The sequence below is a fragment of the Podarcis cretensis genome (genome assembly GCF_951804945.1).
Source record: "Podarcis cretensis genome assembly, chromosome: 6".
In the NCBI taxonomy this organism is placed as follows: Eukaryota; Metazoa; Chordata; class Lepidosauria; order Squamata; family Lacertidae; genus Podarcis; species Podarcis cretensis.
In genome coordinates, this window is record NC_137175.1 from 2,656,139 (window position 1) to 2,671,302 (window position 15,164).

General features: G+C 50.2%; 1 protein-coding gene across 3 annotated transcripts in view; it reads right to left on the minus strand.

The window, feature by feature from the left end:
- Positions 1 to 13,829: 13,829 nt before the first annotated feature.
- EFCAB8 (EF-hand calcium binding domain 8) overlaps positions 13,830 to 15,164 on the minus strand; it is a 67,708-nt gene continuing 66,373 nt past the window's right edge. For all 3 annotated transcript variants that reach the window (XM_079978905.1, XM_079978904.1, XM_079978906.1), the window contains exon 28: positions 13,830 to 14,232. In XM_079978905.1, coding sequence (XP_079835031.1) covers positions 14,020 to 14,232 — 213 coding nt within the window. In that variant the 3' untranslated portion in view covers positions 13,830 to 14,019. The remainder of the gene's footprint in view (positions 14,233 to 15,164) is intronic.

Genomic DNA, 15,164 nt, shown 5'->3' on the forward strand with positions numbered 1-15,164 from the left:
GCAAGGATCTGCAAAACAGGTTGGAAATGTTGACTAAACAGGGGCCACCGGGAGCCAAATCAGAAGGGATCGGGCTCGGGAAGAGAGGGGGGAGCCTGGTGTCGCATTTCGATGGGAGTCTGCAGCAATATCCTAACTTCAGAGCAGACGTAGTTTTTGCGCTAAAGTTGCTGGAGAAGGACTTTAGAGATGAGCAGGAGAAAGTAGGCTTCATACTAACGCATCTCCATGGAGAAGCTAAAGCGTGGTTGCACAATCTGTGGAGAGATAATGATCCAGCCCTCCAAAACGCAAAAGCCTTCATTAAGGCAATGGACGATTGTTTTTTATCGGAGATAGATGTGGATGTCGCTAGAAAAGAGATTCACGGTTTGAAACAAGGCAGAGCCACTGTAAGGCAATATCATTCCCGCTTTTTTGCATTGGTCAACGCGCTGGGATGGGAAAAAGACTCAGCGTCTGTCAGGGACCTGTTCTGGGAGGGGCTCAACGGGGCTGTGAAAGACGAAATCGCAAGGGGGGAGAGGCCACGGAGCACTCAAGAAGTGGTCCAGAAGGCGCTGACGATTGGCGTGCGGCTAGAAGAACGTCCCTGGAGCAAAGATGAAGGGCGTTGGGGACGCACGCCAGCAAGGGCACCTCCTTTCTTCCCCAGAGACTCAGCGCGCGCTCAATCCACGCCTCCACTGGGAGGGGGAGAGGAGCCGATGGAGATAGGTGGTGCCAAGGCTCAGTCAGCGACCAGAGCCCTCACACCAGGAGCAGCCAAGGTGAAGCCTCCTAGAGGGAACAGGAAGTGTTACATCTGCGAAAGTGCTCAGCATATGGCAAAAGAGTGCCCCCAGAGGCTCCGCAAGCACAATGCAGCCTCAGCAAAAGTAACAGAAGCAGCTCAGCAGAGGGAACCGCAGCAGGGAAACGACGAAGTCTGGCTGGAAGCAGAGCCGCTGGGGCCCAGCCAGACGAATCAGTGAAGCAGTCCCCAGGAATCTTACAGCCCATAGACCCCCTCCCGCCCAAACCAGTGGTGCAGCTCACCGCAACACTCCAGCTTCCCAATGGGCTCACCATGGAAGTGCCTATTACCATTGACTCTGGTAGCAATGCAGACTTTATAGGAGTGGATTTCATCAAGCAACATAGCATAGCGCTCCTGCCTGCCGCGATGCCCCTGAAAGTAGTGACAGTCGATGGAAGAGAATTGCTGGGGGGACAGGTGGTACAGCAAACGCCGCCAATGGTGATGCGCATTGGAAATCACCGCGAAGTCATCAGCTTCAACGTCACCCACCTGTCAGACACGCCCATAGTGTTGGGCATGAGCTGGTTGGACAGGCACAGCCCGGCATTGGCATGGTACCAGCGTAAATTGACCTTCTGCTCCTCCTACTGCGCAGAACATTGCATCATGACTAACCAGGAGGACGAGGGGCAAGAGGATGACCCACAGCTACAACTGGGCATGCTGCAAGTGGTACCCGACAAGTACAAGGCTTTTTGGAGGTCTTCTGCGAGAAGGAAGCGGACAAGCTGCCTCCCCACAGACCCTACGACTGCAAGATTGACCTCCTGCCGGGGGCAACGCTGCCGACCGGAAAACTGTACTCCATGTCTGAAGACGAACTGCAAGAGCTCAGGGAGTTCATAGATCACAATTTGAAGCGGGGATTCATCCGAGAATCCAAAGCAGTGGGGGGCAGTCCTGTGTTCTTTGTAAAGAAAAAAGACACGCCCCAAAAGAGGCTGGTAGTTGATTTCAGAATTTTAAACTCGAAAACCAAGCCCACGGCTTTCCCGATGCCCAAGATCGACGACTTGCTCGTGACGGTGAGGAAGGGACGCATCTTCACCAAGCTGGATCTACGAGGGGCGTACAATCTTATACGCATGCGGGAGGGCGACGAGTGGAAGACGGCCATGTTCACGCCCTTGGGCACCTATGAGTATAGGGTTATGCCCTTCGGTTTACAAAATGGCTCCCACTGCTTCCAAGCCTTCATGCATCACGTGTTAGCGGGGCTCCTCTACAAGAAGTGCGTCTGCTTCCTGGACGACATTCTGATCTTCTCGGAATCGCAGGAGGCTCACGAGAGAGATGTCAAGGAAGTCCTGCAAAGACTACGGGAGCACAGGCTTTACGCCAAACTGGAGAAATGCCAGTTCGACATGACGGAGGTGGATTTCCTGGGCTACAAGCTGTCCGACAAGGGAATCGCCATGGACAGCGCCAAGGTACGATCAGTACTGGACTGGAAGAGCCCGCGCAATCGGAAGGAGGTCCAGAGGTTTGTCGGCTTTGCTAACTTTTATCGCAAGTTCATCAAGGGTTTTGCTATGCAAACGGCGGCCATCACGGACACCCTCAGCTCCAAGAAGAAGAAGTTCATCTGGACGGAGCAGGCGGAGCAGTCGTTTCAGAAACTCAAGCGTCTTTTCGCTTCCGAGGAACAACTGCTGCATGTGAACCCCAGCAAACCCATGAGGGTGGAGACGGATGCCTCCGACAGAGCCGTGGGGGCAGTCCTGTTGCAGCAAGACCCGCAAGGGGATTGGAGGCCGTGTGCTTTCTACTCCAGGAAACTCAGCAAGTCGGAGCAGAACTACACTATCTGGGACAGAGAGTTGCTGGCCATTCATGCAGCATTCAAGGCGTGGCGGCACTTCCTCATCGGAGCCAAACACACGGTGCAAGTTCGCACGGACCATAAGAACCTGGAGTACTGGCGCACGGCGCGGTTCTTGAACCAGAGACACATCCGCTGGGCGGAGTTCTTTGCGGATTTCGACTTCAGGATAGAATATATCCCCGGAGACAACAACATCATGGCTGATGCGCTATCCAGGAAGCCGCAGTATCTGGAGGAAGCAGCACCGGTAGCGGCCAAACACATTTTCGCACCCAAGGCGTGGGCATGCGCTTCAGCCACCGTAGACCTGGAAGCGATACGACGCGAGCTGCGAACAGATTCCTTCGCGCGATCCAAGATGGAGGAGGTGCGCAGCGGCACGGCGAAGGACGACGAGTTCCAGATACGCGACGGACTGCTCCTCCGCAAGGGGGCCATCTACGTACCGGGAGATGAACTCCGCGCGACAGTACTGCAACAGCTACACGACGCACCCAGCGCCGGACATTTCGGCAAGGAAAAGATGGTGGAATTAGTAGCCAGAGACTTTTGGTGGCCCAAGATGCGGGGAGAAGTCGCGGATTACGTCACGAGGTGTGACACATGCCAAAGGGCCAAACCAGTACACAGACCGCCGGCGGGACTGTTAGAACCGCTACAGACCCCGTCCCAACCGTGGGAGAGGGTGGCCATGGACTTTGTCACTGACCTGCCCAGCTCGAGGGGCAAAACAGCAGTACTCGTGGTAGTCGACATGTTCACCAAGATGGCGCACTTCATTCCTTGCGCGAAGGTGGCCACAGCGGAACAGACAGCCAAGCTGTTCATAGACCACGTGTTCAAGGTGCACGGCCTGCCACGGTCTATCCTGTCCGGCCGGGGGCGCCAGTTCATCTCGAGTTTCTGGCGGAAGCTGATGGGAATCCTGAACGTCAAGGTCAACCTAGCGTCGGCAAGACACCCGCAGACCAACGGACAAGCGGAGAGGGTCAACGCCATCATGCAGCAGTACCTGAGATGCTACGCTAACCAGCAACCCTCGACCTGGGTGGACTACCTGCCCCTGGCCGAGTTTGCCTACAACAACACACAACACGTGTCCACGGGGGTGACACCGTTTTTCGCCAACAACGGGCGACATCCCAGGACCTTCCCGGGCTTAAAGAAAGAGGGGGAGGGGGAGCCGCAGAGAGCAGAGGCATTGGCAGAGGAGTTACAGGAGGTCCATGAACAGCTCCGTAGACAGTTAGACCTAGCAAAACACGCATACAAGGTGCAAGCAGACAAACACAGAAGAGTGGGGGAGGACATACAGGTAGGGGACTGGGTCTGGTTAGCGGCCCAGGCAGTGCCGGCCAGATCCTTAGCTAAGAAGAAGCTAGGACACAAGCAGCTGGGCCCTTACCTAGTCGAGGCACAGATCAACCCAGTGGCTTTCCGTTTGACACTACCGGAGGGTTCCAGAATGCACCCGGTCTTTCATAGATCGGTGCTAACGCCCTACAAGGCACCTCACAGGTTTCAGGAGCCAGGGACGGCTCCCAGTCCGCTTAGTGACGCACCCAGGACAGGGGGGTCGCCGAGGGCGGGGCCACTCAACGAACTGACGGAGATTTTGGACTCGAGATGGGGGGAAGAGGGGGTCGAATATCTCATCGCAAGGGAAGGTCCCCCGGCCAGCGCCAACAGCTGGGTGCCGTACTATGCGGTGGAGGAGCACTACCTCAAAGACGAGTTCCACGCACTCTTCCCACACAGGCCCATGCCGGAGGATTATTTTGACGAATATCTTTTCACCCCCACACTCTCAGCCAGTACGTTTCAGGGGTTCTCCTCGGCTGAGGAGACGGTTCCAGAGACTACCTCGCCGGAGGGGTCGGTCTCAGACTTGGGTGCGGAACGCTCTTATTGGTGGGACACTCAACCCGAGGAGGAGTGGCGCAGGGGACTGCTCAGAGGGCCCTGGCACGCAGACTCCCCAGAGGAAATGGGGGAACAAGGGGGCATGGACGGGTTGGGGGAGGATCCTGGGTTCGAGCACGCCGGCAACGAGATGGAAGCGGAGGAGAGCGATGTCGATGTACCCATCACGGACTGGCAGCATGCCAGGGGGAAAGACCGGTATCCGGCATGCACCCCCACAGCATTGGAGCACCCGGAACCCACGCCAGAAGAGAGGGAAGGGGGAAGGGGGGGCTTCGAGGGGGGGATGGATGTCAGGGACTCAGCGGGAGCGCAGGGAGGAGAAGAGATGGAGAGCGAGGGGGAGCAATCCGAGGGCAGCGTAGGAGAATATGACAGCAGCCCGAGAGATTCCATGAGCCTCTCCAGCGAATCGGAAGATTCACAGAAGGGGGCGCCGATGGGCAGGGCAAGGGGCGAGCCAAGGGGGACACCCCAGAAGCAAGGGGCCAGCGGGGACTCCCAGAGCAGCAGTTGGAAATCAGGACCAGCTTCCCCACCAGAGCGCAGTGGGGGGGAGGAGTTCCAGGTGTCAGAGCCCACATATGCACCACCAGCGAGAGAAGATGAGTCAGGGTTGACCACGCCTCCATCGGAGAGCGAGTTAACGGTCAAGAGGAAAGTTGCAGGCTGGGCGCGCGCGCCAAGTTCAAAGGTACAGGCGAGCGGCACAGAAGGTAGCCCGGATAGGGAACCAGGTCCTAAAGCCCGCCGGAAGGAGGGGCAAGAATCGTCAGGGTCAGCGTCAGAGGAGTCCAGGAAAGATGAGACCCTAGCGGGCAGGAGGGCCCAGAGGAGAAAGGAACTTAGGAAGAGGTGGAGCAAGGCGAGAGTCTTAAACTAGTGTGGAAGGGGAGGAGACTCAGACGGGACTTCGCCGGTCTAAGGTCGGGACGTAGAGCTGCACGCTGCGGCTTTAAAATGGAAACTGAATCTCAATAAAGGCTTTTGTACATAACTACAGCCTAGCGTTGGTCCTCTGTGAGCTGGGACCTGGAGGCAGCTCTGACACCACCCCTCCCAGTTTGGTGTCATCTGCAAATTTGATCAGGATGCCCTTGAGTCCATCATCCAAGTCGTTGATAAAGATGTTGAATAAGACCGGGCCCAAGACAGAACCCTGTGGCACCCCACTAGTCACTCTTCTCCAGGATGAAGAGGAACCATTGATGAGAACCCTTTGGGTTCGGTCAGTCAGCGAGTTACAAATCCACTGAGTGGTAGCATAGTCAAGTCCGCATTTTACCAGCTTCTTTACAAGAATATCATGGGGCACCTTGTCAAATGCCTTGCTGAAATCAAGGTAGGCTACATCCACTGCGTTCCCTTCATCTACCAGGCTTGTAATTCTGTCAAAAAACGAGATCAGGTTAGTCTGACACGACTTATTTTTCACAATTTAAAATACTCATTTTAACATTTTAACATGGTCTCATGAGACAGAGCGTTCCACTAGGCAGGAGCCAGTGTTGAAAAGGCCCTGGCTCTGCTTGAGGCTAATCTGACTTCCTTAGGGACCTCTAGGGTGTTGCTATATATGGACCTTATGTTAAAATGTTAAAATGAGTATTTTAAATTGTGAACAAATTCTGCTTGGAAGAATTGTGAGCTAGAGAAGTGCTGCTTTAATTAATAATAATAATAATAATAATAATAATAATAATAATAATAAAAATAAAAATAAAATTATTTATACCCCGCCCTCCCCAGCCAAGGCCAGGCTCGGGGCGGCTAACAACCAATAATAAAAACAAGTTGATTGAATACAACTGAAAAACAAGATTAAAATACAACATTAAAACATTAAAATGCAGCCTCATCACAGGAGAAGAAAGGAAAAAAGAAAGAAGGGGAGTGAATCAAATTGACTCCACGCCAAAGGCCAGGCAGAACAACTCTGTCTTACAGGCCCTGTGGAAAGAAATCAGATCCCGCAGGGCCCTGGTCTCATGAGACAGAGCGTTCCACTAGGCAGGAGCCAGTGTTGAAAAGGCCCTGGCTCTGCTTGAGGCTAATCTGACTTCCTTAGGGACCTCTAGGGTGTTGCTATATATGGACCTTAAGGTCCTCCGTAGGGCATACGGAGGCAATCCCATAGGTACGAGGGTCCTAGGCTGTGAAGGGCTTTAAAGGTCAAAAGCAGCACCTTAAATATGACCCTGTACTCCACCGGGAGCCAGTGCAGCTTGAAAAGCACTGGGTGAATATACTCCCATGGCAGAGACCCCGTGAGGAGCCTCGCTGCAGCATTCTGCACCTGCTGGAGTTTCTGGGACAGCTTCAAGGGCAGCCCCGCGTAGAGCGAATTACAGTAGTCAAGCCTGGAGGTGACCGTTGCATGGATCACTGTGGCTAGGGCAGGGCGGGAAAGGTAAGGGACCAACTGCTTGATGCGGCGAAAGTGGAAAAATGTCGCCTTGGCTGTTGCTGTAACCTGCGCCTCCATGGAAAGGGAGGCGTCAAACCCAAACTCTTAACGGAAGGCAATGGCACTAATTGGGCCCCCGCAAGAGAAGGGAGTTGGTCCCTCATCTCCATATCATCCCAACCCAGCCAGAGGACTTCTGTCTTCATAGGATTTAGTTTCAGTCGGCTCCCACAAAACCATCCAGCCATAGCCTCCAAGCATCTGGTCAGTGTGCCCGGGGCCGAGTCCATGTGGCCATCCATCAGCAGATAGAGCTGAGTGTCATCAGCATATTGTTGACAACCCAGCCCAAAGCTCCAGACAATCTGGGCAAGGGGGCGCATAAAGATGTTAAAAAGCATCGGGGAGAGGATTGCGCCCTGCGGCACTCCACACACCAAGGAGTGGCGCAACGACATCTCCCTCCCTAGCGCCACCCTCTGTCCCCGACCAGAGATAAAAGAGCACAGCCATTTATGGGCTATGCCCTGTATCCCCACGTCTGCGAGGCGGTGGTCCAGAAGATCATGATCGACCATGTCAAAGGCTGCTGACAAATCTAAGAGAATCAGCAGTTCCGACCCGCCTCGATCCAGTTGTCTACAGAGATCGTCTGTTAGGGCAACCAGAGCCGTTTCAGTCCCGAAACCAGGACGGAACCTGGACTGAATTGGATCTAAAGCCGATGTTTCCTCCAGAAACCTACCAAGCTGTTCAGCAACTCTCTCTCAATTACCTTACCCAGATATGGAAGATTTGAAACTGGGCGGTAATTGGATAGGTCTAAAGGATCTAGTGACGTTTTCTTTAAGAGCGGACACACCACTGCTTCCTTCAACTCCCCTGGGAATGTCCCCGTGCCAAGGGACAAATTGATAACTTCAACCAGGGGGGTCCGCGCAACGTTTGGGACAGATCAAGGAGGCAGGTGGTGGGCCTACCAGCTTGAAGGAATCTATCCACATCAGCAGGGAGTATCCGATCGAAATGCTCCAACACTGGACCCAAAGACAGTCGAGGGGCCTCCAGTTCTGTCACTGTATCTAAATTGGCAAGGAGGACTTTCTCCACAAAAAAGCTTGTGAATGCCTCACAGCTGTGGGTCAAATTCATGCTTAAATTTGGTTGTCCTCCTAAGGACATTATTGACCTAATTATTCCAAAAAGTTGTGCCGGGCAAGAGCTAGCGGATGCAATGGAAGCTGCGGAGTAAGATTTCTTAGCAGCTTTCATAGCCATCTCATAGGCTTTCATAAGCGCCCTATAAGATGTTCTTGAAGCTCCGTCACGAGTCCGTCGCCATACTCGCTCTAGCCGTCTGAGATCCCGCTTCATTTTCCGGAGCTCCTCGGTAAACCAAAGGGCCCAGTTTTGACGGTGTTGCAGAGGGCACTTAGGCGCGATCTCATTGATGGCCGCCAAGAGCCGTTTATTCCTGTCCTCGACAAGGTCATCTAATGAGTCTCCAGGAGGAGCAGGGTCTAGATGAGTTTCTAGACAAGAGCCAGTGTGGTGTAGTGGTTAAGAGCGGTAGTCTCGTAATCTGGGGAACCGGGTTCGCCTCTCCGCTCCTCCACATGCATCTGCTGTGGGTGATTTTGGGCTAGTCACACATCTCTGAAGTCTCTCAGCCCCACTCACCTCCCAGAGTGTTTGTTGTGGGGGAGGAAGGGAAAGGAGAATGTTAGCCGCTCTGAGACTCCTTAAAGGGAGTGAAAGGCAGGATATCAAATCCAAACTCTTCTTCTTCTCTTCTAATGACATTTTCCTGGCTTTTGCATGCAAATTAAACGGAAGGGGAAATTTTTGTGTGTGTTTTATAGATTGTTTGAGCAGACCACGCCATTGTTATGACCCTGCCCTCATTTTACAGTTTCTGTCCAGTGTTTCTCGTTTTAAAAAAATATTAATAATTTTTTATTGGTTTTTCCTCATATTTTCCAGCATATCATCTTTTAAACATCATTACAAAATTTTTGGCTATCACAGCCTAAGACTTCCTTCAACCTCAGCTGATGGTTTTCTAAAATCCTTTCTAATTATGCATTTTGTTACTATAGTTATTGCTATAAATTCAAATCTTAATACCTATTCTTAATTCTTTTCACAATAATTTCTATATTACCCCTTACAAAACTCCTTTTAAGCCTACAAGTGGTGTCAATTGGTTACAGTTGCTTTCCAAATATGTCAAGCGGTGAGAGCCACATGGTGTCTTACGTTCTAATAGATTTTTATATCTATCCCACACCTCATACAATGACTTTCAAAATATGTGGTTTCCAAATCCTTTATGAACTTTTACTTTGCCATACCATAGATATGTGTGCCATCCTAATCTGTTGTCAAATCCTTCTAGATCTAAAAGATCTGTATTCTCCAACAATATCCAGTCCCTTAACCAACAAAGGCATGATGCTTCATAATATAATTTCAAATGTGGTAGGGAGAAGCTTCCTCTTTCTTTTATATCTGTTAACAGTTTAAATTTAATTATTGGCTTCTTCCCTTGCCAGATAAATCTTGAAATTGCTTTTTGCCACTCTCTAAAGATACCAACTCCGTTAATTATTGGGATTGATTGAAATAAAAACATTATTTTCGGTAGCACACTCATTTTAATAACTGAAATCCTACCCATTAAGGACAGTTTCATTCTTCCCCACACTTCTAAGTCACTTTTAGTACCATTCCATACCGGTGTGTAATAGTCTTTAAATAAATTTATATTTTTCGATGTTAACCAGATTCCTAGACATTTAACTTTTTTAACAACCTCTATTCCACTCTGATGCTGCAATGTATCAATCAACTCTCGGTTCATATTTTTCATTTTCATTTTTGTTTTTTTCTTATTTAATTTGAAACCTGCTACTTGTCCGAATTGTTCTATTCTTTCTAGTGCTTTTCTAGCACTAGTTATGGTTCCGAAGGCTAAAATTAGTGGCTATATTTTACAGATTCCATTTCCTAGATCACATTAATAGGTTGCAAATATTGGCTTGTGTGTTTAACAGACTTGGATAGTTCTGCACTCTTGACTCAAATTAAATCCTTAAATTTTAAGGGGGGGGGGTAATCTTTTGTAATATTGTTGCATGATATATGAGCATTTCCAAGACAAGATTATAAAATTTTTGCAAGCAAGGAAGAAGATCACAAGAATTCCACCCCACTGGTTCCTCCGCTGGGGAACATGATTTATAAGCAAATTTCAAGATTAGTCCCCCTCTCAATATCACTTCCTTATTCCTTTCCAGTAAACTGCTGTCTTTTGCAATGATTCGCTCATCACGGGAGGGGGGTGGGTGAAGGGATGCTTTAAACAAACCCTGACTGCCCCATTAGGGGCCAAGGACAATGGGGCAGCTAAATCCCATTTGATTCCTCCAATATGGTGCCACATACCGGATACCACCTTACCTTGCTACGCCACTGGGAGAGGGAGGACCTTCCAGCAGGAATTTCTGCCAGACAGCATCCCAGTGGGGAAATATGGCACCCTGTGCAAGCCCCAAATTTGGCTGCCCCAAATGGATCTTTTTTTTTTTTTAATAAAAATTTTTATTAATTTTCCAATTTTTAACAAACACAACAAAAACAACATGGAAACAAACACAAAAAATCATAATTTCTTAACCTTATTTCCATAAGCCTCTTCTCTCGGACTTCCCCATACCTTCCCCTTTTTGCATCCTTTTTTTTTTTTACAATTATTCAACAACCCTTTTAGCCAATTAAATATAAATTCATTCTCCTTTTCAATTTCACCCTAAATCAAACAAAATTTACCGCTGTAATTCTACGTCTTCCTCTCCCTTGGCATTTTAGCACTCCTCAATTTTGTAGTAACTCTTAAGATATATTTTAAACTTCTTCCAATCTTCTTCCACAGTCTCTTTCTCTTGGTCGCGGATTCTGCCGGTCATTTCTGCCAATCCCATAAAGTCGATCACTTTCGCCTGCCATTCCTCCAGTGTGGGTAGCTCTTGTGTCTTCCAATACTTTGCTAGAAGAATCCTTGCTGCCGTAGTAGCGTACAAAAAGAAATTTTTATCCTTCCTCGGCACCAGCTGGCCGACCATACCCAAGAGAAATGCCTCTGGTTTCTTATGAAAGGTGCATTTAAGTACTTTCTTCATCTCATTATAAATCATTTCCCAGAAGGCCTTAATCTTTGGGCAGGTCCACCAAAGGTGGAAGAAGGTACCTTCAGTCTCTTTACATTTCCAACATTTGTTATTGGGCGAATGATAAATCTTCGCAAGCTTGACTGGAGTCATGTACCACCTGTAAATCATTTTCATAATGTTTTCTCGTAAGGCATTACATGCCGTGAATTGGATCTTCTCCATTACAGATCTGCACAATTCTGTGCCCTCTTGGCCACTGAGCCGTTCCTCGTCTGGGGTGGTGGCGGCAGCCATAGGGGTGCATCAGCACCTGCCAAGCCCTTCGCCCCCCAGCCCTCGTTTAAGCCTCGCCTCCCAAATCAGGGATGGATAGCAGCTGACCTTCCGCTCCATTGTCCTTTGCTCTTTTTCTCTTTGCTGTCTGATGTCAGAGAGAGAGGGAGCCATGTTGCAGTGCTCCGTGTGTGTTTATATGTAAATAAAGTAGATTAGCCAAAATGCTGAGTTGCTGAGGTCTGTCACGCAAGGTGCGCAAACTCTGCGCATCCCTAAGTGTGCCGGTGCCGGTTGGCATCAGTCGCTGTGATATTCAGGCTGTAGAAAGCTTTTGAAGCTCCCGAACGATCGACCAGGAGGGAGGGAACATGCCAGTCGGGCATGTGTCTCTGCCAGGGTCCTACTCGAGTGTAGGCTGAACTCCTGACAGAGGAGCCTTAGATTGGTGGCCACCTCTGCCTCCTGGTTGAGGCAAGTTCCCTACTTTGACCATGTGCTACGCACAAAACTACTTCCTTTTGTCTTCCCCAAATCTTCCAGCATTCAGCTTTTAGAGGACAAGGATCCAGAGATTACGCTAAGGGTGGCCAAATTTTGTGCGACTGCCATCAAACTTAGGGAACAAGCTGTACTACCAAAATGATTAAGGTTTTAAATGACAATTTTAGGTTATATTTTAGTGATCAAGATTTTATATATATTTTTAACTGCTATACAGTCATACCTCATGTTACGTTTGCGTCAGGTTGCGCGTTTTCAGGTTGCGTTCCGTGGCAACCTGGAAGTACCGGAAAGGGTTACTTCCGGGTTTTGCCACTCACACATGCGCAGACATGCAAAATGGCGTCACGCGCATGTGCAGAAGTGACGAATCGCAACCCACGCGTGAGCAGATACAGGTTGCGTTCCTTTCAAGTTGCAAACGGGGCTCCGGAACGGATCCGTTCGCAACCAAAGGTAGCAGTGTATCTGTATTGTCTCTGTTATACCCAATTGCAATTCAATGTATTCCTGTTGTGTTTTATGATTTTCCTGATATTGTAAGTGAGCCGGAACTGGTCTGCGAGTGTAATAATAAAATTCATTCATTCCTTCAGCTTTTGCCGTTACGAGAGGAGAAAAAAATGCTCCATCTTTGTGCCGTGCACAATCTCATAAGCCTGTCAGCTCGCAAAAGTGGCTACTGGCCCTTGTGGAGGAGCTGAGGCGCCAGCTTCCAAGGTAGAATGTATGGGGCCGACGTCACCCAGCATGTGACGCCGTGGGCATGACATCGGATGTTGGAGGAGTTGAATGCAGCGGCAGCGTAGCTTCAACGGTCGGTTGGTGCTCCTCCTCTGCCACCACCACCCAGGCTGCTTCCCTTTTCCTTCCCTGCCATGGCAGGAAGAGGAAGAGGAGGAGCCAGCCGGCTGCCGGCACCATGCTTTGTTCAGCTTGGCCTCCTCTATCCCTTCTGACCATTGGGGCGCAGCTCCCTTCCCCAACGTATCAGGGGGAGGGCAAAAGGACTCTGCCCCTAGGAGATGGTGCCCAAGGCAGGTGCGCTGCCAAGGGGGAGCATGGAGGGTGCCCTCCCAGGGGCGGGATAACCGCTTGGGTGCACAGAACGGCGTGCGCACCCTGCAGCTGGGGGCGGAGCGAGCCCGCTTGGACTCCTGCAATGCACTCTACGTGGGGTTACCTTTGAAGGTGACCAGGAAACTACAACAAATCCAGAATGCGGCAGCTAGACTGGTGACTGGGAGCGGCGTTTCCGAGCACAATTCATAGTGTTGGTGCTGACCTTTAAAGTCCTAAATGGCCTCGGTCTAGTATATCTGAAGGAGCGTCTCCACCCCCATCGTTCTACCCGGACACTGAGGTCCAGCGCCGAGGGCCTTCTGGCGGTTCCCTCAATGCGAGAAGCCAAGTTACAGGGAAGCAGGCAGAGGGCCTTCTCGGTAGTGGCACCCACCCTGTGGAACTCCCTCCCACCAGATGTTAAAGAGAAAAACAACTACCAGACTTTTAGAAGACATCTGAAGGCAGCCCTGTTTAGGGAAGCTTTGAATGTTTAATAGACTATTGTAGTTTAATATTCTGTTGGAAGCCGCCCAGAGTGGCTGGGGAAACCCAGCCAGATGGGCGGGGTATAAATAATAGATTATTATTATTATTATTATTATTATTATGGCGGACATTTTGACAGCTTGGGGTCATTTTGACAGCTTAGTGTAAGATTGGGAGTTGTGGGCGGGCGGTGCGCCAATGTCACCCCCCTCAGCAAAGATACCCGGGGCAATCTGCCCCCACCGCACCCCCCTGCCTGGAACATGCTCCACAGTCTTCTATATCAAAGCGTATCATCTGTTTGTCACCAGAACTCTCCACTGAAGAAAGCTCCCCAACCCATACCTAACAGGCTAAAGAACAAGCCACAAATTTCCAACAATTTGTTTATTTTGAAGGGTCGGACACATCCAATGCCAGCTTCTAGGAGGATCTGGAAATCGGGGGGAGCCGAAGACGGGAGAGGGCCTCGAATCACTCCCGGCCCCCCCAAGCCAACAGCGGCCCTTGGGACGAGAAAGCCGCTGCCTCGTGCCTCGGAGCGCTCGCCACAACTGGCAACTCATTCCTTGGGCCCCATAACTCGCTTGCGCAACAGGAAGCTCTTGAGGGTGGGCTTGACGACGCCTTTGATGGCTGCCCAGCGCTTGGCTCTCCGGGTTGCCCGGTGCTCGATCGTGGCCTGGGTCTGCAGGGACTCGGTCACCAGGTCCGGGGTGTACGCCTGGAACATGGGCTGGAGGTCTGTGTACTGGATACAGCGGTAGATGCGGGGCTGTAGGGAGCACAGAGAGGAGGACTTAGTCAGGGAGCCCAAGAGAACCATGTGGCTCTCCAACCCCGTTTTAGCCCAAATGTGTGTTTTTCCCCCCTTCTTTTTATTTCATTCTTTGTTTTTAAAAATCCAATCAGTTTATCATTGCACAAGCCAAAGGCCACAACGATTTCATTGCAATTTTGCAGTACAGCAACCTACAAACTTAGAATTAGGACCCTCGTACCTACGGGACCGCCTCTCCTGGTATGTTCCACAGAGGACCTTACGGTCTTCAAATAAAAATATCTTAGAGGTCCCGGGCCACAGGGAGCTTAGGCTGGCGTCAAACAGAGCCAGGGCTTTTTCGGCCGTGGCCCCGATCTGGTGGAACACTCTGTCCCAAGAGACCAGGGCCCTGCGGGACTTGACATCTTTCCGCAGGGCCTGCAAGACGGAGCTGTTCCACCAGGCCTTTGGCCAAGGCACAGTCTCACCCCCTCCTTTGGTAATCCTCACAGAACTCTTGCCCAATGGTTTCCATAAATTTGATTTTGAATTGATTTCAAAATGAATTGATTTTAGAATGCTGTGTTACTTTTATTGTTGTTAGCCGCTCTGAGCCCGGCTTTGGCTGGGGAGGGCGGGATATAATTTTTTTAAAAAATAAAATATTATTAATTAGTATAATTACTGATATAATTATACCAGTAATCATATATATATATTCATTATATAATTACATCAGTAATATGAGGGGCTGGAAGCAGAGTTGCCATCAACAAGCTCAAACCTAGCTCAGCTTCAGATTAAACCTCAGAATTTCCAAAGCAATTTATGGCAATGCAGGGTGATTCATAATGAAGTATACAGTTTCCAGATGCTGTAAGACAGGCGATGACATGGACCACAACTGCAAACCATGAGGTAGATGTACTCATAAATTTGTGTTC